The 24,858-nt window shown below is 43.1% G+C and overlaps 1 protein-coding gene and 1 long non-coding RNA gene across 14 annotated transcripts in view; one reads left to right on the top strand and one right to left on the bottom strand.

Annotated features, from left to right (window-relative positions):
• Positions 1–4,296: 4,296 nt before the first annotated feature.
• On the bottom strand, positions 4,297–13,684 carry LOC109277646 (uncharacterized). The gene is made up of 3 exons (XR_002085256.2): positions 13,396–13,684; positions 7,303–7,521; positions 4,297–4,867 (listed from the first exon to the last, which is right to left on the bottom strand). It is a non-coding gene; the product is annotated as an uncharacterized LOC109277646 (long non-coding RNA).
• A 306-nt stretch (positions 13,685–13,990) lies between these two features.
• The window catches only part of ATXN2 (ataxin 2), a 146,269-nt gene continuing 135,401 nt past the window's right edge, over positions 13,991–24,858 (top strand). For 6 of the 13 annotated variants that reach the window (XR_008422119.1, XR_008422118.1, XR_008422115.1 and 3 more), the window contains exon 1: positions 13,991–14,512. Coding sequence is in view for 8 of the 13 variants with exons in the window: in XM_053902026.1 (XP_053758001.1) it covers positions 14,307–14,512 (206 nt within the window). In the remaining 5 variants the exon portion in view is untranslated. The remainder of the gene's footprint in view (positions 14,513–24,858) is intronic. The other 7 variants (XM_053902023.1, XM_053902022.1, XM_053902024.1 and 4 more) reach the window with 4 other exon arrangements.

The following is a 24,858-nucleotide window of genomic DNA, read 5'->3' as shown; positions in this document are numbered from 1 at the left end:
CTGGGGGAGGGGGTGTCTGCCCAGAATTGGGGTGCGCTGGGCTGGATGAGCCCGTGTGGCAGCTTAGAGGCCTGAAAGAAGGCGCGTGGCCGTGCCGAGGAGGTTAGGAAGGTGACAGGGTGCCAGTGGGGGCAGGGGAGCAGGAGAGCGTCCAGGGCAGGGAGCCAGGTGGCAGGAGTGTCTCCAGAAGGAGGCAGTGGCCACCCAGGATGAAGTCTGCTGATAAAGCCAGAAAGCAGACGGAGGACAACTGGCTGTGGGATTCTGCAGCCATGGGCAGACATTGAGGAAAGTGTTTCTTTGAAGAGGCGGGGCCCAGGAGGGAAGGGGAGTGGAGGAAGGGGAGATGGGGGCAGCGCGGGAAGAAGGAGGCAGCGCCAAGCAGGTGAGCATCAAGAGAGGATTACTTTTGGGGCGCCTGTGCAGCTCGGTCGGTTAAGCATCCGACTCTTGATTTCGGCTCCGGTCATGATCTCGCGGTTTGTGAGTTCGAGCCCCGTGTCAGGTTCTGCACTGACAATGTGGAACCTGCTTGAGATTCTATCTGCCCCTCCCCTGCTCATGCTCTCTCTCTCTCTCTCAAATAAATAAAACTTTAGAAAAAAAATTTTTTTAAGAGAGGATTACTTTTGCAAAGATGACAGGTAATAGTTTACTTAGAAAAATAAATACATAAATTTTAAACATTAAAAATTAAATTAAAAAAAGAAAGATATATTTAGGGGCCCTTGGCTGACTCAGTTGGTAGATCACGCAACTCTTGATATCTGGGTCATGAGTTCAAGTCCCATGTTGGGTGTAGAGTTTACTTAATAAAATAACAATAAATAAAAATAAATTTAAAATTAAAAAAAGGATGAGAGGTATCACAGCATGTTGGTTTGCTGAAGAGAATGAGCCAGAAGAGAGCAGAGCACTGGGGATGTTCCTCAGGAGGAAAGAGACTATAAGATCTACATAGAATATGGACCATCTATTAGAACAGTGATATTTTCTGGATGCCTAAGTGGCATCAGTGGCTCAGTGGGTTGAGCATCTGACTCTTGATTTCGGCTTGGGTCATGATCTCACAGTGTGTGAGTTCGAGCCCCATGTCAGATTCCCTGCTGACAGCGCTGAGCCTGCCTGGGATTTTCTGTCTCCCTCTCTCTCTGTCCCTCCCCTGCTCACTCTCTCTCTCCGTCTCTCAAAATAAATAAACACTAAAAAAATAAAAAATAAAAAAAAAAGAACAGTGGACATTTCTACAAGCGCAAATAATGTTTCTGTGGATGTGTCCGCTGCTCCTGAACTTTGAATTGAACCCCTTAGGGTTTATCAAATAATCTAAGAATATCTCTCATGTTCTCTTAGCTTCAAAGCCATCTGCCGGTAGTTTATTATTTATTGCTACTTTTTTTTATTACGGTAAAATATACATAAAATGAACCATTTAACCATAAAATTTTTTTTTAATGTTTATTTATTTTTGAGAGACAGAGCACTAGTTGGCGGGGGGGGGGGGTGTGTTGCAGAAAGAGGGAGACACAGAATCTGAAGCAGGCTCCAGGCTCTGAGCTGTCAGCACAGCTCACGAACCTCAAGATCATGACCTGAGCTGAAGTTGGACACCCAACTGACCAAGCCACCCAGGAGTCCCCCCATTTTAACTTAAACGTACAGTTCATTGGCATTAATTGCATGCACCGTGTTCTGCAACCATCACAACTATCTATTTCTAACACTTTTTCATCACCCCCCATAAATATCAACTCTTGTCCTTTGTTGTGTGAATTCCTAGCACAGGATGGTTTGGTTCGTTGGTGCTCCCTTATCATCCGCAATGGAAAAGGCGGGTTATGGTTACTGTATGTTTCCGCTCCACTATTAGCACAAAGTAGATAAAGGGGGTAGAGGAGGGGGGAACGCCCCGTGGAAGTGCCCTAGGATGTCGGTGTTCCAAAGAATAAGCGACAATATGTGAACGTGCTTGTGCAAACTCAGGTCAGCCTGTCTACACGCGCTGCACAGAGGCTATTCCCTGAGCTGCAGCGGGGAACACTGGGCTTCGGCGAGGCTTTGAGAAGTTGCGGACCTACTGCCTCAGTTCCTGGCTACCTAGGGCTTTCCCACAGTCCAAGTTGGCACCAGCCCAGCCTGGTGGTTGTCATTCTAGCCGAGCGTCTTACCTTCTGTCTGTCCGCAGAAGGTGGCACAAAACACTCGCTCAGGACTCCACATGCCAGGACACCCACAGCCTCTTTAGGCCTGAGGTGAAAAAGGTCAGAAGGGCAGGGCCCTCGAGGAGACACATAGGCACAGGCCCCCGACGTACCCGTCGCCACTCCCTTTCCCACAGCCTCTTGCCTTTCTTTCCCTCTGGGCCAATACGGAGGGATAAGCTCAACAGACTCTTATTTTTCATTTGGAAGGGGGTGGAGAGGAATGAGAATGGGCCCATTACTTCCCTACTAGAGGCCAGGCTACAAAAAAACGACTTCCAAAGCTTGGCATGAAATAGCCCACGTTTAAATGTAGTCCGTCCATTCACTGGAAAATTATTCAGCCTTAAAAAGGAAGGGAGTTCTGCAGTAGGCTACAACCGGGACGAACCTTGAAGACATTATGGTAAATGAAAGAAGCCAGACACAAAAAGACAAATGTGTGATTCCGCTTATATGAGGTACTCAAAGTCGTCAAATTCATAGAGACGGAAAGTACGAGGGTGGTTACTAGGGGCTGTGGGGAGGGAGGAAATGGGGAATTAGTGCTGTTGTTGTTATTGTTTTTTTTTTGTTTATTTATGTTTGAGACAGAGAGACAGAGTATGAACGGGGGAGGGGCAGAGAGAGAGGGAGACACAGAATCCGAAACAGGCTCCAGGCTCTGAGCTGTCGGCACAGAGCCCGACGCGGGGCTCGAACTCATGGACCGTGAGATCATGACCTGAGCCGAAGTCGGACGCTTAACTGACTGAGCCACCCAGGTGCCCCTGTTGTTGTTTTTTTAATGTTTATTTTTGAGACCGAGCGAGAGAGAGGGAGACACAGAATTTGAAGGAGGCTCCAGGCTCTGAGCTGTCAGCACAGAGCCCGACGCGGGGCTCCAACTCACAAACCGTGAGATCATGACCTGAGCCGAAGTCGGACGCTTAACAGACTGAGCCACCCAGGCACCCTGGGAATTAGTGTTTCATGAGGACAGAGTTTCAGTTTGGAAGATGAAAACGTTCTGGAGATGGATGATGGTGGTTGCATAACAATGTGAATGTACTTGATGCCAAAAACTGCATACTCAAAAATCGTTATGATGGTAAATTTTAGGTTATGTATATTTTGTCACAAGAAAAAGAAATAGCCCAAGTGGCAGAAAGATTAGTGGTTGCCAGGGGCTGGGGAAGGGGGAATGGGGAGTGATTGCTAATGGTTATGGGATTTCCTTTTGGGATGATGAAATGTTCTAAAATTATACTGTGGTGATGGTTGACAGCTCTGTAAATATATTAAAAACCACTGAATTGTACACATTTGAAATGAGTGAATTACAGAGAATGTGAATTATATCTCAACAAAGCTGTTAAAAGAAAAGTCCAAGTTGGCCATCTTAGGAAAAGTGCTAAATTAACAGATTCTTTTCATTCATTTGCCTTCATTCTCTCTCCTTCTTTTCCCGGCCTTCATTTATTTGGACATTTTCAAGAACTTACTATATGCCTTCCCCCTTTTCACATCTAACTTGTTGAGTATTCTGCTCTAATGCCCTTTAAGGCCTGGGGGGAAAGGAAAGGCTATTAAGGTCAGGCCGGAATAAATGGTGTGTTTGTAAAATGGTACAATAATATTGCCCAATAAAAATGAGATCAAAGGGTTTCACCAGGCCTATGAAGAGGAAAAGTTGAAAATCATCATCTCACAGACCATATCAAAAATCCGGATGAAAGCAGAAAGCTTCAGGCCCATGCCTAGCCATCTTATCTCTACGCGCAGGGGTTGGGCCATTCAGCATGTGGCCTATTCTCCTTTCTGGCAACATAACCTCTGAAAGTTCCCTTGCAGGTGTCTGACTGGCTAAGTCGCTGGAGTATGTGACTCTGGATCTCAGGGTCGTGGGTCCGAGCCCCACGCTGGGTATAGAGATTACTTAAAAATCATTAAAAAAAAAAATGTTCCCTTGCAACTTGAGAACATCTAGTGCAGCCTTCATTGTCAACGAAGGATAATGAGGATGACCTTCCTAAGGTCATGTGATTGCATTTCTGGAGAACCAGTCAGTGTGTTAGCTAGGGTCCAGAGAAACAGAACCAACAAGAGATACGTCTATCCGTATGTAGAGACATTTATTATAAGGAATTGGCTTATGTAATTATAAAGGCTAAAAAGTCCCACAATCTGCCATCTGCAAGTTGGAGACCCAGGAAAGCTGGCGGTGTAATTCAATTTCAAGTCTGAATGCCTGAGAACAAGGAGCACTGATGATGTTAAGTGCCAGTCTGAGGGCAGAAGACCGAGGACCCAGCTCAACTGGTCAACCAGAGGATTCTCCCTTCTTCTGCATGTTTGTTCTCAGTCCTCAGTGAACTGGATGATGCCCACACACAATGGAGAGGACAATCTGCTTTACTCAATCTACCAACTCAAGTGGTAATCTTTTCTGGAAACCCCCTCCCAGACACACCCCAGAAATAATGTTTAACCAGATATATCTGGGCATCCCATTGCCCAGTCAAGCTGACACATAAGATTAATCATCGAAACCAGCTTTGCAGAAAATACACATGGTGCTGTTTTCTTCAGGATGCTTCTAGCAGTCTTGAGTGAGATGACCAAGAATCTGGAGGTTTGGAAGTCATCAGATTGTTAAGGTAGGTTTCTCAGCTTTCTTCTGAATACTGGAAGTCATCGTATTAAAAGAAAAAATAATAATGAGGTTTAAATAGATTTTTCAAATTATCCCATCCCTGATTGTGACAGATTACAAAAAAGGGCCACAAAAAATCTTTCCTTCCCTCCCTTTGGCCTGTCCTTTGCAAAATAATTTTGCAGCTTGTTATTTCACCAGCCCTCAAATCTGGACTTGGGTTTGACTAATGTGACATTAGAAAATGTGACACAGGGGCACCTGGGTGACTCAGTTGGTTAAGCGACTGACTCTTGATTTTGGCTCAGGCCATGATCTCACAGTTCATGAGAGTGAGCCCTACATCGGGCTCTACATTGACAGAGTGGAGCCTGCTTGTGATTCTCTCTCCCTCCCTCTCTCTCTGCCCCTCCCCCACTCGCACTTGTGCTCATGTATGCATGCTCTCTCTCTTGAAATAAATAAACTTTTTAAAAAATGTGACACAAGAAGAGATATGAAGAGTGCCTGTGCATTAGGGCTTGCCTTTCCTTGCTGCTCTTGGGACCTGTGTGACCACCACCATGTGAATGAGTCTAGGCCAGTCTATGGGATGATTAGAGATACTGGCCAAGTTGTCTTGATCCACTCCAGCTGACCTAGAGCCAACTGCCAGCAATGTCAGTGAGGCCATCCTAGACCATCCAAGTCCAATTGAGTCAGCCCAGAAAAGAAGAATTGTTCAGCCAACCCACAGAACTTTAAGGGAAAAAAAAGTTTGTTGTTTTAAGCCACTATGTTGGAGGTAGTTTGTTACACAGCAAATGCTAACCGATACACAAACATTTAGTATGTTCTTAAAAAGGCTTATAACAATAACAACAACAACAACAAAATAATGTGTTAAGATTATCAGAAATTGCAGTAACAGGATTCCTGAGTCATTTTCAGGATATCAGAAGCCTAGCCACTGCTTATTTGCTACCTGAACGCTTGTTCTGTATTGACACACTGAGGACAGAAATGAGCCACATGTGCAATGGAAGAGAATGGGAGTCCTGATCATAGGAGAGTGAATCCAGCTCTCATAGGGCCTCAGCAATAACTTCCTCCAGGCTGCTGGAGTCTGGTGACTAAGAGTAGTTCCCCAGGAGGCCCCTTGTGGTTTCCTGGCTTCAGCGTCTCGGATGAACTAGACTGACACTTTCCCGAATGCCTATAAGGTCGCATCACAAGCTATTAACTGGAAGAGAAGTAAGCTTTATCCAGTGAGTGAATGAAAACTCTGCCCAAACCACGTGTGATGGAAACACATGGGTAAAGCAGCCTAATTGTCTGACTGCCCCTCTCACTGCCTGGAAATGCTTGGGTCATTAGGGGGTGGCCTTGGATGTTGGCCCCACCATTCTGGCCCATGGCTGGTAGTCATTAGCAGGTCTAAATAAGAAGCATATGCCATTGTAGGTCCAAAAAAGCAAACATGTATAAACTGGGAACTATTCTCTACCAAATCAAGTGAGCTCAGGTTTATTAAGTGCCTATTACAGACTGACTCTGTAGGTGCTGGAGGTGAACGGGTCTACCTGATCCCTAGTTCATCTATTTAGTTGAGCTAGCATTTCAGCAGAAAACAATATAAATGTGGCAGAAAGGGATGGGGGTGGGGGTGAAAAGCTCCTGAAACTAGTCTTTTTTTTCTCTTTCTATGGGAACCAGAATTTACTGCCTAGAGTTTGAGAAGGACAGTTTGTGGTTGAATAAAACAAAATTGAAGTGGTAGGGACAGTAATTGATCTTACTTTGGGAAGTGGGAAAGAGAAGGATGTGAAGGAGTCAGCAGTAAGTGACCTGAGGTGGCTCAGGCCACTTCTCTGCCCTGGTGTCACCATCTCTGTAATGGTGGGGGCACCAAAGGAAATCCTACAGATAAAAGTTCTTTGTAAACTATGAAGTGTTATGGAAACAGTAGTTACTCTTACCGATGCCCTAATATTCTATTGTTATTTTTTTAATAAAAGGTAATATGTGCACATGATAAGACAAATTTTCAAAAATGAAATTTCCAACAGTGCAAAAGATATAAAGTATATTTTCCTTCTCCCTAGTCCTCCAGTATCAGTTTTTTTCCTGCCCCATCTAATTTAGATGTATGCATATAAACACAGGTAAAAAAATATATAATATAATATAATATAATATAATATAATATAATATAATAATATATAATACATACTTGTTTAACACAAGTAAGTGTATACCATACAAGACCATCTACACATTTTTTTATGAATTTTTTTTTTGTTTTGTTTTACAATTTTTTGCTTTTGGCTTAACAAGTTCCCTCCACCCCCCGGCTTTACTGAAGAATAATTGGCAAATAAAAAGCAATATATTTAAAGTAGACAAGGTGATGGTTTGATCTATGTAGACGCTGTGAAATGGTTCCCATAATCCAGTGAATTAGTATCTGTCGCCTCCCATGGTTACCTGTTTTGTTTTTTTTCTTTTTTTAAACAACAGGTTTTAAAGATCCTTTTGGATCAGTGTGAAGCTCTGCCTCTTTCTCACTGCACAGCTGAGAATATCGCATCTTCCGCTGCATTTAGGATACTCTATGAGGCATCTGACTGCTCCCTGCTGATGGGGCTTCTGTTCTCTGTTCCAAACAGCACTGCGGGGGTCATCCTCGCGCGTTCATCTCTCCACCTTTGTTGGGCCAGAGGAAAGGGGCAGTTTCAGTGTTAATGGGCTCTGCCAGCTGTAGATGGGGACGTTTAACATTCGTCCCTTCTCTCTCTAATCCAGCGACAGGCAGTCGGTAAGTGCTGCCAGGTCACCAGAACCTTGCCTTTGATGAAACCAAGAAGAAAAGTTTGTTTTCCTCAGAGAGCCCTCTTAGGCTTTCACTATTTTATATAGGAGAGCGGTTTAGAGACCGGATGTTGCAGGCAGCCTGCCACTGCCTGGGTTCCGATCCTAGCTCTAACATTTAATGAATGTGGCCATAGGCAAAACGACTTAAACTTTTTGTGCCTCAGTCTCCCCATCTGTCACATGGCAATAATAATCCTATCTACTTCGCAGGGCTATGCAGGGTTTCTCTACCAACCTTGGCCCTACTGACATTTGGAGGGGGATAATTCTTTGTGGGGGAGGGGAGTTGTCCTATGCACTGTAGTGTGTTTAGCAGCATCCTGGCCTCACTCACAGCATGCCAGTAACATCTACTCTTCAAAAGTTTTTTTAAATTTGATTTATGGGAGAGAGAGAGAGAGAGAGAGAGAGAGAGAGAGAGAGAGAGACGGAGCACGAGTGAAGGAAGGGCAGAGAGAGAAGGAGACCCAGAATCCGAAGCAGGCTCCAGGCTCTGAGCTGTCAGCACAGAGCCCGACACGGGACTCGAACTCACAAACCATGAGATCATGACCTGAGCTGAAGTCAGACACTTAACCGACTGAGCCACCCAGGCACCCCGCATTTACTCTTCAATTGTGACGACCAAGGATATCTCTAGACATTTCCAAATGTCCCCCGGGGCGGGGAGGAGGCAGTGCAAAATTCTCCCTTTCCATTAAGAATCAGTGGGTATTGTGAGGATTACATGAGTTCTTATGTAGAAAGCACTTAGGGGGCACCAGGATGGCTCAGTCGGTTAAGCATTCAACTTTGGCTCAGGTCATGATCTCTTGGTTCGTGAGTTCGAGCCCCGCATCGGGCTCTGTGCTAACAGCTCAGACCGTGGAGCCTTCTTCAGATTCTGTGTCTCCCTCTCTCTCTGCCTCTTCCCCGCTCACACTCTCTCTCTCTCAAAAATAAGTAAACATTAAAAAAATATTAAAAAAAAAAAAAAAGCACTTAGAACAGAGCTGGCCCATAGTGGACGCTATATAAGGACCTGCAATTATTATCATCCTCATTCTCTAGTCCAGGCCTACCTTATGGAAAATAAGTCGTTTTGGTAATATGGGGACTTAGCCAAGACAGGGAGTATTGTTAAGCTGGTATCTGATTCCACTCTGGAATAAGAATCCAAGTCTTCATTCTGAGATGATAGGTCAGCAGTGCTAGCTAGTATTAATTATAGTCTGATCCCTCTGGGGGCTCTATTGTAGGGTTCCTAGTATCTTGTAGCAAACTTAACAAGCTCCCGTGCTAATGCCCACTTCAGCTGTCAGTGTTGCTGCACACATCAATTTTAAATCCCCTCCTGCAATTCTCCAAATGGTGCATGCTTCAAATCTCTGGTTTCCATAAATCTGGCCGCTGGAACAACAGGCGGCCCACAAAATTCACCCCAAAAAGGGGGGGAATGAAAACAAAAAGAGAGAAATGAGGAAAAACAAAAGGCTGAGTTTCTTTAAATTTCTGGCTCTGCGCAGTGCAAGCAATTCCAAAGAAGAGTAAAGAATTCTTTCTTCTGTGTCTATTTCAGCTGGCATCCAGCTTTTGCTTCGGGAATAATGTCACCGCATCATTATTCTGTCCCACAAGGTAAAACAAAATGAGCAACTTAACAACCAGAAGTGTGCTTGTGTGAAGGAAAGACTCATTTAAAAGCTTTTCAGATAATGTTGCTGTGTTCCCTACTATTTTGGCACCCCCCACCTCTGTTTTTTCAAATCTATGGGAAAGTTGTTACTTTGCACACAAGGTGTTTAAATAATGCCCTCCTGGAAGCACTCCACACCATACACTTTTTCTTTTTCTTTCTTTCTTTCTTTTTTTTTTTTTATTGCTTTTAGTCTTTTGGGATTCCTGGAGTGTCTACAAATAGATTAGCCTCTAAGAATTCTGAGTAACCATGGTTAGAAAAAAACACTGGTTTAATTAGCCATGGTCCTATTTTTGAAATTACATCTGCTCTCTCTCTTTTTTTAAAATGAGGATTGGTCTATGCAAAAACTTGAAGAGGATGGATTTTTGGGGGGTGCATGTTAGTTTTGATTTGAATTAATTTTCATGCTTTTGAAAGTGAAATCAAGAGTATTGAGTGAATAATGTATCATCATACATTAAACATGATCCAATGAAGAGAGCTGAAAAGAAATGATTGCAGAAAAATGAATTACTGGAAATACTGGATCATCTGATGTGTGCTGCTGTTCTGAGAGATAGCAAATCACTCTTTGCATTTCTGCTTTGCGTGGTTACATCAGTTTTTCATCCCCAAATCCTCAGACTTGATTAATCAGTGAAGTGATGAAAATTAAAGGGCCCTGTGGCTCACTGAAGGGTCATTGAAAATCAAAAAGCAAGTATAGAATTCACAGGACTAGATTCCCAAGTTTGAAAGGCTCTCCCTATATGCCTCCTCACTTGATACTCTTTTCATTTCTGAAATAGTGGTTGGAATGGTAACAATTATTTTTGAAGTTTAAATTTTAGCACTATTTCTCAATCTCAGAACTCCTTTGGGACAATGTTCTTCATTGTCTTTGATGACAACTCTCCAGTGACACTTGTTGGTTTGGTTTAAATGGCTGCCTGAAAGTCATTTGGGAAGCATTCAAAAATTTACATTCTATTGGATATGATATATCTGATTTCAGCATTTGTTTTTAAAGAATTATTTTTAATTTTAAAGATTCTATTTTTAAGTAATCTCTACACCCAACATGGGGCTCAAACTCACAACCCTGAGATCAAGAGTCGTATGCTCCACTAACTCAGCCAGCCAGGCACCCCTTTAAAGAATTCTGAACGCACATGGAAATCATAGGAAATGCACTTTTTTGGTCATCTGTATTGGCTGTCTTTTGCTGCATGACAGATTAGGCCGGGACTTGTTGACTGAAACAACAAAAGGGTTGGGAATCTGGTGTGGCTAAACTGAGCACCTCTAGCTCAGGGTCTCTAACAAAGCCTATTAAGATGCTTTGATCAGGGCTGTAGCCACATCAAGTCTGGATTGGGGGATGATCCGCTTCCAAGCTCCCCACACGGCTGTTGGCAGCCGTCAGGTCCTCACTGCTGTGCTCATACACAACAATTCCTTGCCATGTAGGCCTCTTCGTAGGGTAGTTCACAACATGGCAGCTAGCTTCCTTCAAACACATGAGTGAGACAAGACCATCCCAAACAAAAGCCACAGTCTTTTTATAACCTAATCTCGGAATTGGAAGCCCATACTTTTTTCAAACTTTTTGTTTGAAGGAAGCCAGTAGTCCGGTGGAAATTCAAGTGGTAGAGCTTTCATGGGGTCTGAACCCCAGGAGAACAGGATTGCGTGGGGTCATCTTACAGGTTGCCTACCACACCATTTGTCTTCAGGTGCATTATCCTGATATTTACATTTGTTTAAAAAAAAAACTTTTTTTTTGTTTGTTTGTTTTTGAGAGAAAGAGAGGGGAAAGAGAGAGAGAGGGAGAGAGGAGAAGCAGAGGCAAAGGGGGGGGGGGGAGAGAGAATCTTAAGAGGACTCCACACTGACCATGAGATCATGACCTGAACCGAAATCGAGTCAGACGCTTTACCAACTGAGCCACCCAGTGGCCCCCTGACATTTACATTGAAAGCTTAAGCCCCCTGAAGTGATGTCACAGTTGCTGTTAAATAGCCACATCTTTAGATGTCCAGAATTTAGGTGAAAGCTTTGCAATAAAACACATCCTTGGTTTTGGGTGGTGATCTTCCTTCGGCAAATAAAAAAGGGGTGTGTGTACAAAACAGACTCGATGGTAAAGGTTCTCTTAGTTTCCATTTTAGTATAAAAGCAGAAGTGGCATTTTAATGATAAACCCTCAAACATTCCAGGTGTGGATGTAAAATGGCAGAGTCACTCTGGAAAAGAGTTTGATAGTATCTTTAAAAAGTTAAATATAGGGGTGCCTGACTGGCTCAGTTGGTAGAGCATGCAACTCTTGATCTCAGGATTGTGAGTTCGAGCCCCATGTTGAGTGTAGAGATTACTTAAAAAACAAAATCTTAAAAAAGACAAGAGTTAAATATAAATTTGCAATACCACCCAACGTTCCATTTTTAGGCATCTGTTCAAGAGAGATGAAAACATGTATCCACACGAAGACATACTTTGCAAATGTTCATAGTGGTAGTATTCATAATAGCCCCCAACTTGAAACAACTAAAAGTCCACCAACTGGTGAGGAGATAGGGGAAATGTGATACATCCATACAATGGGATACTACTCAGTGATAATAAGTAATTAAACATTGATACATGCTATGACATAGATAAACCTCCAAAACATTATGCTAAGTGAAAGACCACCTATTGTTATATTCCATTTATATGGATATGTCTAGAACAGATAAATCTGATGAAAGTAGATTAGTGGTTGCTGGTGCTGAGAATGGGAACCAGGAGTGAGTGCAAATGGGTGTAAGCATCCTTTTGGGGTGATGGAAATGTTCTGAAATTAATGGTGATGGTTGCATAACTCTGTGGATTTACTGAGAATCATTGGTTTGTAAACAAAATGGGTAAATTTTATAATATGAAAATTATACCTCAATAAGTTGTTGAATATATTTTCAACGATAGTGGGTGAAAACTTGGAGCTTTCTTAAGCCTAAAGCAAATCAAGTTCAGCTGTCAGCTTCAGGTTTTCTTATTCCACTCCCTTCAATCTCCCACCTGTCTGCAGTTTGGTCTTAAGACTTAATTCTGGGATCTTGGTCCCAGACATGGTTAACTATCAAATCATTAAACCAGAGAAAGTTGATTGTATTTCTGTTATGGTCCTTCTATTTTTCCCCCCCCTCCTCTGTTTTTTTTTTCTTTTTTTTCATCTCAATTTCCTTTGGGTTAAATTTTAAAGGATTTTGCAACTGTTGGCTTAAAAGAATAGTTTTCTTTTTCTTGTCAACCTTCTTTTTACTTCAGATGGGAGATAAAGCTGATTTCCTACATTTCACATACTTGTAGAATATAATAATTTTTGCCTGGACTATCTAGGAGATTAATTTCCATTTGGTTACTGGAGACTTGTGGCTTAATCATTCTCCCAAGTTTTTCTATGTCTTTACCTTTATCTGACAATTCTGGTAAGTTGAGGGGGAATTTTGGTGTTTCCCCCCCTATCATTTCCTTAAGTAATTTTACTTAAAAGCCTAGATTCTTCACTCAAAAAAATTATCTGTTTGCTTCCAGTTTAATTGCAACACTTAAAAAATAGACTACTGTGCTGGCTAGCAATCTAAGTTAAAGTAAAACTTCTAAAGGGGTCAAGGTCTAAAGTTCGCACATTCTTGTGAGGTCTGCTCTGTTTCCACCACGGGAGACCCCATTATCCATAGCTCTACCAATCACGTACATTTCCTTTTGAGTCTCATGAATAAGGAAAAAAAGAAGTTCAAGTGAGGGAAAATGGGTTCAAATGAAGGTCAGATACCCAAAAAGAGCTTTCTGGCTACTATGTTGCTGGGGTGGAAAAAGTAGGGTAAAGGTAACCAGATGTGGGTGGCCCGGGGAGGTTGCTCGACTCCAAACTTGCTAGTCTTGGCAGGGGAAAAAAAAGGACTGCCTTTAGACATCCAGTAACGCGGTGAGAACCCACTGTGTGCCAGGTGCTGGGGATACAAAGACAACTATGGGATGCTTGTGTTCTAGATGCTTCTTACGTAGCAAGACAGTCTCCGCCCTGAAGGGACTCGCAGTCCATGCTGGAGGTTGCATCAGGTGGGGGTAAACACGGACTCTCCCAGCAGTCTGAAAACACTGAAAGATTACTGGGGGGGCGGGGAAGAAACACTTCCCTCCCGTCCTCTGGACTAGGCCGGCCCCGAGGGCGAAGACAGACACGCCCTCCCGAAGGGCAGACCCGCCTCGAGGAGGGCGGATCTGGGCCGGGCCGGCCGCCGGGCCCTCACCCGACCCCCGCGAATGCGGCCCAGCGCGGCGCCCGCTCCTCACGTGTCCCTCCCGGCCCCGGGGTCGTCTCACGTTCTGCTTCCGTCCGACCCTTCCGACTTCCGGTAAAGAGTCCCCTTCCCGCACCACCGCGCCCACCCGGCGTCGCCACGCGGCGTCTCTGTGTGCCCGACCCCCGATGCGCTCGGCGGCCGCAGCTCCTCGGGGCCCCGCAGCGGCCATCGAGCCACGCCGCTTCGCCGCGGCCAGGTGGCCCGGGCGGCGCTCGCTCCCGCGGCCGGCGCGGCGGGGCGGGCGGGGCGGCGGCGGCGGCGCGGCTCCGGGCCCGTATCCCTCCGCCGCCCCTCCCCCGCCCGGCCCCGGCCCCCCTCCCTCCGGGCAGCGCTCGCCTCCCTCCGCCTCAGACTGTTTTGGTAGCAACGGCAACGGCGGCGGCGCGTCCCTGCCCGGCTCCCGGCGGCTCCTCGGTTTCAGCGGGCCTCCCCGCCCCTTCGTCGTTCTCCTTCTCCCTCTCGCCGGCCCGGGCACCCCCCCGGCCGCGCCATCCCGCGCCTCCCCGCTCGGCGCCCGCGCGTCCCCGCCGCGCTCCGGCGTCTCTTCGGCGCGCCCGGCTCCCGGCTGTCCCCGCCCGGCGTGCGGGCCGGTGTATGGGCCTCTCACCATGTCGCTGAAGCCCCAGCAGCAGCAGCAGCAGCAGCAGCAGCCGCCCGCGGCTGCCAATGCCCGTAAGCCCGGCGGCAGCGGCGGCCTTCTCACGTCGCCCGCCACCGCGCCGTCGCCGTCCTCAATCTCGTCGTCTTCGGCAGTGGCTTCCTCCTCCTCGGTGGCGGCGGCGAGCGCAGGCGGCGGGCGGCCCGGCCTGGGCAGGTGGGTGTCGCGCCCCAGCCCCCTCCGCTCCGGGCCTGGACGAGCCTGGGCCTCGCGTCCCCTCCCCCGCGGCCCACACCGTCGTCCCCGCCCCGTGACCGGCCTGGCTTGGTGGGGTGGGCTGGGGGCCCGCAGTGGGGGTGGGGCTCCCACTCCCCCTCTGGAGCCCGGGGGTTTGGGTGGGGGCCGCTGCGGGATCCCTCCGGGAATGTCAGGTCATGTCCAGTCTCCAGCAACATCCCCATCCCCTCCCCCAAACGGTCAAGATGGAAGGACTGGGCAGCCTCCCCCTCTCCATTTAAGTGTTGGGGAGGGGTTCACAGGTCTCAGCATTTGTCAGTCTCTGTTCCTCCTTTAACCCCAACATGGAGGGGATGCTTGGGCAGCGCCCCCACCCCGCAGTTTAAATATTAACGTGGAATGGTCTTTAGGTTTTGGTTCAGTCTCTCGAAACTTGCCAACTCCCCCATTGGGGAATAACGAGGGAGGGGGGAAAGTTAGGGCAGCGTCCCCCCTGTCCGTTAAAGGGGCTCATCTGGAATCAGTAGGGTCTGTGAAGCGCCCCTCAGCACCCCCACTCTCTGTCCTGGGAAAGGTCGAAGAACCGGATTGAGGCGGGTAGTGGCCCCCCGCACCCCTCCGCATTTAAATCTAACACGGCGGCGGGGGCTCCCGGACGCCTCTGGAATCGTCGGGCTCCGTGCAGTCTCCCGCAGCGTTCCGCCCTCCCCCACCTGAGGAAGGGGTGGGGGAGTGCCCGGCCCCCTCCCGGCCTCCCTCCTTCCCCCGCAAGGCCTCTCCGCCGCGGGTGGTGGCCGATCCGCATTGCTGTTTCGAGGCCGCCGAGGAGAAGGCGCCTTTGAATAGTGGTGGGCGAGGGCCGGACCCAGGCGTGCGTCAGAAGTCCAGGCCAGATTGGGGACATAAGGGGATGGTGGTGGGTGGCAGGGAGCGGGCACGGTGCAAAATTTTCCCCAACCCTCACCCTAATTTTTGAAATTTCGAGCGGAGAGGGATTGCAGCTGGGGACGTGGTGGGGTTCCTAAAGGCAGAAATGCAGGTGTTTACTTGCGTCGTCTCCCCCTTTCCCCCACCATGCACCTAGGTTTGTGGTAGGGACTAGGATCTCTGTGTTGTCTCAGTTAACCGGGTCTGACTCCGGAGGGTGTGTTTGTGCGGGAAGGCCTGTTGGGGGTGTGTGTGGGGGGGGGGTGGTTGTCAGTTCGTGTTTCACGAACTAAGAAAAAATGCTTAGTGTTCAAACGGGGCAGCAAATGTCAATAGACTCCATTCCATTGTGGCCAGTGTCCTTAACTTGGGGAGTGCCGCCAGGGCTCACCAAGGGCACGCAAGACCATTTCCCTTGTGCCCCGAGCCCATCCGTGTTGCCGGCACTACCGTGCCTTCGCTAGGCCTAGGCGGGGTTGGCAGATTCGACGACGAGGGTCCTCCCTAGACAGACATCCTGGGCTTTAGAAGGTGGGGTAAGGGGATTTTTTTTTTTTTTTTTTTAGTTTCATGCACTGAGTTTTCTTTTTGAAAACAGGTTTTCAGCAATCTATTTCCAAAGAATTCTCATTTATGACAGGAGAAGTTATCCGTCAAGATGAATCAGAGCTGATTTTTAAGGAATTGTGCTTCCTTCTAGGGAGGGGGAAGGGCCAACATTGGTTTTCTTACTTCTACCCTACCCACACCCCCAGAGTTGCCCCTTCTCTGAACCACCCACAAACGTTAACCTAGTCCAACTAGTTCAGATGAAGTGCTTATTTTCCCAGCTCTTTCGCTTAGGATTCTGTAATTCCGTTTCCCTTTTTCACTGGCATCCATAGTGAAAAATGGAAAAAATTTTGTACATAATTTTTATTGAAAAGGATATCTTTTTTTTCTTCTTAGGTCTCAGAAATTTAGCAGATATATTCAGCTTGTTCAAATAATTGAAAAATAATACTTATGCTTTTAAGTTGCATCAGCTCTCCTTAGGCTTAAAAATTTAATAATAAAGAATTTGTTCCGGAGTGGCTTAAGTGATCAAAAAAATATGGAATGTTTTAGTACCAAAGATCTTTTTCTGTTTCTTGAGGCTTCACGAACATCCAAGGTTAATTTAAATTCTTCCTTGCTTTAAGTCCTTGTTCTTTTATTTGAGACATACATTCTGGCCCTTAACTCATTTTGATAGGTAAGAGATGTTTTTATTCTTATACAGGATTTTAAAGGTACTTGTAGAATTCCTTTTGATTTTGAACTATTGTTCCTGGGTTCTTTGTAAATTGATTACAATTTCTAGAGTCTCCTCACATTACGTTTGTGTGTATCAGCAGTTAAAATACGTTTCTGGGGCCAAAGGTGAGGAGAGAGAATGCAGCTTTGGGTTTGACATGTTGAAAAGTAGTAAAATATTCTTGAATGTCTAGAAATTCACATGTCGTCTTTAAATAACATTTCATCATACTTGACTTTTTTTTTTTTTTAACTTGAATAGTGGATTTTCATGGCTTTCAAAAACTTATTCTGTCTTAAATTGTCATGTATGTTTTAGAAGGTGGTTTTATATTAGAACAACATACCCATAATGTTAAAGTCTGCATTAATCTAATTCTTATTTTTGCCTTTTACATTTTCATGTTTATGTGGCTTTAGCGATTATGTATGTTATTTGTGTTGTTTTTTTCTCCTTAGCATTGTGTTACAAACTTTTTTTAGGTTTTTGGTTAACCATTCTCCTATTGTTGGAATTTGGGTTTCCACCTTTACTATGCTAGATAGTGGTGCAGTAAACATCTTTATACTAATAGCTTTTGGCTTCAGTCTAATTATTGCCTTAGAGAAAGTTCCCAGGAGTGGTTTTTACTAGGTCAAAGGGCTTCAGGATTTTTATGGCTCTTGCTAGCTGTGCCATATTACTCTTCAGAAGACTTGTATTAGTTTCCATTGCCAAGAAGGTGGCTCTTCTATAGAATGGTTTCTTTGTCAAACACTGTGGGGGATTTTCAAGGGAAAAGTTGCACTTACTGTCAAGTGAATACGTTATTAAGTGCTTTTGTTAGCTACCTGATTATTTACACTTGAGTTTGAATTTGGTTTCTCTGAGGACTTAATGAAATAATATATGGGAAGATGCTTTGAAAACAGTAACTGTTAACACTAATGAGGATACATGGTTTATCTATTGTGCTCATACTTCCAAAGACTCAGTTACTTAGTAGAGGAATGAAAGTTCTGAGAAACTTGTTCTGAAGCTTTTGTTGTTGTTAATCTCCCTTAGTCATCTAAAAGTATTTTTTATTAGTTGTTAGCCAGTGACCAAGCTATCTTTGTTAACTTTTATATAATTTCATGGCACTATTGGGAATTATCACTGGCTAACCCATATCTCTTCTACTCCCACATTTTCTTCCCTATTTAAAAAAATAATGGGTTTACAATTCTGTTACCCCATTCCCAGTCCTAAATAATATAACATTACAGTTTCTTTGGATACAGGATTAAATGTGAATAAAAACTTATTTTAGTAATTTTCAGCTTAGTACTTTCATTGCTGCTTTCTCTGAAGGCATTGCAACGTGGAAATTACGCTGCAGTGTAGTGTAATTTTTCATCATGCTTCCACTTAAATATTTGCAAGATACTCATCTTTTAAAATATTTCTTAGAAGAGCCTAAAAACTTTGACATCATTGAACACATAAAATGATTGAAAATCTATGTACAGGCAGTTATAAGTGCTTGGGATATGCCAGTGAATAAAACAAAGATAGCTGCTTTTCTGGTGTTTACAATTTAACGTAATGAACCAGACAATAAACAAGAGACATTAAATTAGCACACTAGATCTGATATTAGGTAGGAGCTATGGGGGATTAGAGGAGAGCAGATTAAGGGTATAATATGGCAATGTGGGGAAAGGCAGTGGGATGCAGTTTTAAATGGGTTGGCAAGGCTTCTTTGAGCAGGTAACATTTGAACAAAGTTTTGAAGGTGAAGTAGTTAGCCATTTGCTTTTGATCTAGATTAATTAGTCATATGGCCCCATTTGTAATTTATAAGGTTTAAACTGCATCATCCTTTATTAATTCATTCTTTTACGTGTGTATTGATAATAACGAAATTTGTAGTTGGACCAAAAAAAAATTAATTGGCATTTTTAGGTCATCAGAGGTGAGCTATAGAAGGCTATTTATTGAAAGGTGTACATTTTTGGTTTTCTACTGGGCTTATTTATTTTAACCTAATTGGCTTAGTTTTCATTCTCAGTACCTAGAGAAAAAATACACTTTTTAAGTTGGGCAAACACCTACATCAAATTGTCTATCTTTGTCAAAAAAGTAAGCCTGTAGTTGCTTAAAGATACTGCATTTGAAAAGTCAAAACCTTCATGGTGTATTTTCCATGTCTAATTAGACCGTTATAATTTTACACAGGGGATGTTAACTCATATCATAACTATTCAATAGCCATATGTTTTGACTTAAAGGAGGAACTGATTTTTTAAAAAAAAAATTGTTTTTGGTCCTATAGCTGTGTTAGAATTTACTTTTACCATGGCAAAGTGTGTTTTTATTTTGTAATTGTTATTTTTTCCTGGTTATTTCTTATCTCATTGAACTGTTTCACCGTTCAGAGATGTAAGGCTAATAGGGCACTGCAGTGCCTGGGTGGCTTAGTCGGTTAAGCATGTGAACTCTTGGTTTCAGCTCAGGTCATGATCCTCTGCATTGGGCTGAGGTGGGCTGAGCTGCCAGAGCAGAGCCTGCTTGGGATTCTCTGCCCCTTCCCCTGCTCCTTCTCAAAAGAATACTTAACTAGGACTTAAGAATGTAGAATAAAGGAGGTTAAGGCATTCATAGATGTCAGAGAGAAAACCGGTCCTTGGTTCTTACTACAAACGTTTCCAATTGACTAAAGGCTGTACAACACTCCATTAGAATAGAGAAATGGCTGTGGGGGAAGCCAAGTCTGCAGGAGAGGGATAGCCGGGCTGGAGGCCACAGCTCAGGTCCAGGACGGCAGGTTAGTGCATTCACCAGAAAGCACTTGCTTTCCAGTCTCTGGGATGCTGAGGATTTCCTTAGACAAGAGCAAAGTGTTTTTGTTTTTGTTTTTTTAATTAAAAAAATTTTTTTAGGGGCGCCTGGGTGGCTCAGTCAGCTAAGTGTCCGACTTCAGCTCAGGTCACGATCTCACAGTTCATGGGTTCGAGCCCCACGTCGGGCTCTGTGCTGACAGCTCAGAGCCTGGAGCCTGTTTCAGATTCTGTGTCTCCCTCTCTCTCTGACCCTCCCCCGTTCATGCTCTATCTCTCTCTGTCTCAAAAATAAATAAACGTTAAAAAAAAAAAATTAAAAAAAATTTTTTTTTTTAAATGTTTATTTATTTTTGAGAGAGACAGAGGGTGAGCAGGGGAGGGGCAGACAGAGGAAGACACAGAATCAGAAGCAAGTTTCAGGCTCCAAGCTGTCAGCTCAAGAGCCTGATGCGGGGCTTGAACTCACAAAAGGTGAGATCATGCCTGAGCCAAAGTCCGATGCTTTAACTGACTGAGCAACCCAGGTGCCCCGAGCAAAGTGTGTTTTTATACCTTGAAAAAGGTGTTAAGTTTTTAGAAGATTTTTTTCCCTGGAATTAAAATTTTCTATTTTGGGTAGTGATAGTATTTTGGTATCCTATAAAGAGTTGAGCCTGAACAAAACCCTGATTTTGTAGCTATTTCAAATGAATGTGACAACTTTGTTGGACATGTAAATAGAGTTTATTAACAGGCCTGTCTGCTACTGTATCTTTTTAAGTGAAAGTACTTGTTTCTGTTTGTTTGGTTTTTGGTTTGTTGTGAAGCATATCTGGGTCATCTATGACTGTTACCCTACCAATATTTTAGGTCAATACAGTGGTCTTTTTTAGCAAGAGTGTTACTAAAATAAAAAAAGTAGAAAGCTCTTTCCTCTTGAGGTCTTTTTGCTTCCTTAGATGTTAGTCTTAAAAAATAGGGATGTTTTTGTCAGAAAATTTACTCATCAGTGAATGTGAAGCTGGTATCAAGCCTTTGAAAGGTTGTAGCATCTTAATCTAGAATTGTAACGTTCAGAATTTTAATTTTGAACTCCTAACGTTTCCTTGCATTACTTATGCTTGGGAGAAGTTCGAGCTGTATCTTAATGTGTTTTCTGATATCCTTAAAGTATATTTTTCTACTCAAAAAGAACGTCTTACGCTTTTGAATCTTCTTCGTACAATAGTAGTATTTTCCATTGAGGTGCTTGCCAAACAAAGCAGATTTGCAGTTTTGTAGGCAGTGGTGTCATGAACCACTTCCCTGTTATTTAAAACGCCAATTAATTCAAGAGATTTTTATATCTCTTATATATATTTAATATATGTATAAAATTTCATACTTTGTGATAGGAAGATTTGTAGAGAATGTGGTCGCTGATCTGCAGGGGATCTTAAGCTGCCTGAGTATAACGGAGATAAGAGATGTATTTGAACCAGTGTCCAGAACAGGTTTCTTCTTCTTTTTCTTTTTTTTACCTTTTTAAAAAAATTGGAGCATAGTTGACACATAATGTCACATTAGTTTGAGGTGTACAACTTAGCGATTTGATATGTTTATGCATTATGCTATGTTCACCACAAGTATAGCTACCATCTGTCCCATTGCATCACTATTAAAATATCATCGACTGTTTTCCTTATGCTCTTTTTATTCCTGTGACTGACTTCATTTCCCCCTCTTCCCCCCAGAGCTGTCAGTTTATTCTCTATATTTATAGTTCTGATTCTGCTTTTTGTTTATTCATTTTTTTCAAGATTCCATTTAAGAGTGGGATCATATGGTATTTGTCTTTCTCTCTCTGACTTATTTCACTTAGCATAATACCCTGTAGATCCATCCATGTTGACTCAACAGAATAGATTTAGTCTGTTTGTTTGTTTGTTTGTTTAATTTTGTGAGAGAGAGAGAGAGAAGGGAAGGAGAGAGAATCCCAAGCAGGCTCTGTGCTGTTAGTACAGAGCCTGATGCAGGGCTCAGTCCTGCGAACCATGAGATCATGACCTGAGCTGAAGTCAAGACTTGGACACTTAACTGTTCCACCTAGGCACCCCAGAACAGATTTATTCTTGAAATTAGTAGAGAAACAATCTTGTTACAGGTACTGCCTCATTTATATCTGAAAGTTCTGCCTCTTATAATTTGAAAAATAGTAAGTTGTAAATACTCATTGTAGAAAAGATTGCCGAGAATCAAAAAACCCAAACTTCTTTAAAATCATCCACAATCTTTCTTTGAGTAGCTACTGTTGGAAGTTTGGAGTTCATCTTTTCAGACTTTTTATAAACATATATATGATAAACAAGAGGGAATCAAATGGTACATACTGTTTTGGATTCAACAGTATATATTGTCTTTTAAAATATTTCCCTCATGCCTGGGTGGCTCAGTTGGTTAAGTATCTGACTCTTGATTTGGCTCAGGTCATGACCTAAAGGTTTCCAGCCCCAAGGCAGGGCTCCCTGCAGAGCCTGCTTGGGATTCTCTCTGCCCCTCCCCTGCTCACACTCTCTCTGTATCTCAAAATAAATAAATAAATAAGCTTAAAAGAATGTTTCTCTCCTAAAACTCTAGAATTTTAGAGGAGGATGAAGAAATAACAGAAAATCTTATTTTAAAGTAGAAGGGAAAAAACCCTAAGCTTCGAAAAGTTAGGGGACTTGCCCAAAGCAACTTATTTGTAGAATTTTATTATATCCCTCTCTTTAAATAAACACAGACCTAGACGTAAACAAGATCATGCTGTGCATTTTACAGAATGCGACAACCACAGGCAGTCCTTGACCTTCAAGATATCTTTTTGTAACCTTGAGGTTTGGCTCGGTAAAATAGAAGGTCTGGTTCTTTATCTTTTTAAAAAATACGTGTAATTTTGTGCATATGTGGTATGAAATCGACTTAAATGTTAAGTCCTTGGTTGTATTATTTTTAATGGCTTGGTATTATGAGTCGGGGGTTGCTTATGAAAATTTGTCAAAACTATTAACCTCAGGTTTTATTTGCTGAAAATTATTTTCAGTTGTGGTCATGTGAAAATCTGAAATTCCTTAAAAAAATTTTGTTTTTATTTAATGTTTATTCATTTTTGAGAGAAAGAGCATGAGTGGGGTAGGGGCAGAGAAAGAGGGAGACACAGAACTCAAAGCAGGCTCCACGCTATCAGCACAGAGCCTGACGTGGGGCTTGCATGAACTCTCGGGCTTGAACTCATGAACCGTGAGAACTGTGAGAACCTGAACTGAAGTTGGACGCTGGACCAGCTGAGCCACCCAGGCACCCCTGAGATTGCTTTTAATTTATTTTTACGTTTTTAGACTTTTTTTTAATATTTATTTATTTTTGAGAGAGAGAGAACGCTGATCAGGAAGAGAGAGAGGGAGACACAGAATCTGAAGCAGGCTCCAGGCTTCGAGCTGTCAGCACAGCCTGACTTGTGGTTCAAACTCACAAACCCTGAGATCGTGACCTGAGCCGAAGTCAGACACTTAACTGACTGAGCCACTCAGGTGCCCCTTATTTATTTTTATATTTTTAAGGTTTTGTTTTTAAGTAATCTCTACAACCGTCTTGTGGCTCAAACCCACAGCCCTGAGATTAAAGAGTCGCATGTTCCACGGACTGAGCTAGCCAGGCGCCCCTGGTATCCCTTTTAGTTTAAAAATATTCTAATGTGAATTGCTTGTAGTATTAGCCTTGAAGTGGCTGTAAAATAACAATTTCATACCATGTTTAATAGCTAACTGCATTTTGGGAACTGGATAAAATGTAATTCTATGATGGTGTCTTTGTAAATCCCATCAGTTTGTGGTATGAAACTTGTCGGTGATGTAATAATGAATGTGACTTACTTTTATTAAGTATATAGAAACTTCAGAATGTTGTATTCTTTTAAGAATATTACCATGAGATGCTTTACCTAACAGTTTTGTCAGTGGTCAAATACTTTTGATTGCCTCTATGTTCTTAATGCGTTTTATGAATCAAACAATATTTTTAGCAGTAATCTTTGTAAATAGTCCAAATTAATCTTGATTATAGTTTTAGTTAAAGAAAAAGCTAGTTTTGTACTAAATTGTGCATTTTTCTTTTGGGTCTCAAAAACTTTTTTTGTGGAGATTGTGTAGTTATTTTCATTACTGAAATACACTTGATAATTAAGTAAAGACGACCTACAGTTTTTACATTGAAGCTTGTGGAGATTATAGAAAGGACGAGTTCTTCATGGCCTCTTTCAGAGTTTATTTGCTTTTACTTTACATGATTTACACATTGCCAGCAATAGAAAGGCAAAACTTTTAGAGGCGAACACAATGACAGCAGTGAGAAATAAAAATAGCATGACAGAAATTTAAGAGATGAGAGAATTACAAAAAACAGACATGAGAACTAAAGAATATTTCATTTGGCTCTTAGTTACAATTCTATGCCTTAGTAGACCGAATCATTACTATTTCATAGCACAGTGTTGTTAGTTGATGTGCTCATAATAGTGACTTAAGACAAAGTTAAATTGCTTTTTATATTTTTCGAACTGTAGGTCATGACCCCTTAATAAATTGTAAAATCACTCTAGTGGGTCATGACAAGCATTTTTAGAAAAATGAAAAAGAGTAGAAGATACTAGAATGCATTGCATCGTTAACTTCTGTTTGAGTTAACGTGTATATACTGTATTACAATGTACAGTGTAATACTTTGTTGATGTCACTGATTAGAGACACTGAGATACAGTAAAAGGATTGAGGAAGGGTTTTGTAGTTATATCTAAGCTGGGGTTGCCAGAATTAGCAAATAAAAATATAGGATGCTCAGCTGAACTTGTATCAACAGTGACTAATACTAAAGTGTAGTGTGTCCCACATTGCATGGGACAAAATTATTCATTTATCTGAAATTCAGATTTAATGGGGCATCCTTTATTTAATCTGGTAACTTCAGTCTAGGGTAGAATCAGGGTTTACCCCTTGGTAACTAAAATCTAAGCTCTGTGAGGGCAGAAACTTGATTTTGTTCGCTACCGTGTACCAATCTTCTGGAGCAGTGCTTGGCTGTAGGTGAGGTGTTTGAATGATTGGGGCAAGTCACTCACTCTTGTGCTCTGTTTCTTCATTAAAAGGGGAAAAGAGTACCTTAAAAAGTGAGATTACTAAATTTCTGTTACATTCCATTCTTGGTACATAGTAAACTCTTAGTATGTTTGTTTGTTTGTTTTGAGAGAGGTGGGTGGGGGAGGGGCAGAGAGGGAGAGAGAATCCCAAGCAGGCTCTGCACTGAATGCAAAGCCTGATTCAGGGCTT

Source organism: Panthera pardus, unplaced genomic scaffold, assembly GCF_024362965.1.
Source record: "Panthera pardus isolate Hobbes unplaced genomic scaffold, ASM2436296v1 HiC_scaffold_15, whole genome shotgun sequence".
Taxonomy (NCBI): domain Eukaryota; kingdom Metazoa; phylum Chordata; class Mammalia; order Carnivora; family Felidae; genus Panthera; species Panthera pardus.
The sequence above is the reverse complement of the archived record's forward strand: the minus strand, read 5'-3'. Positions and strand labels throughout refer to the sequence as shown.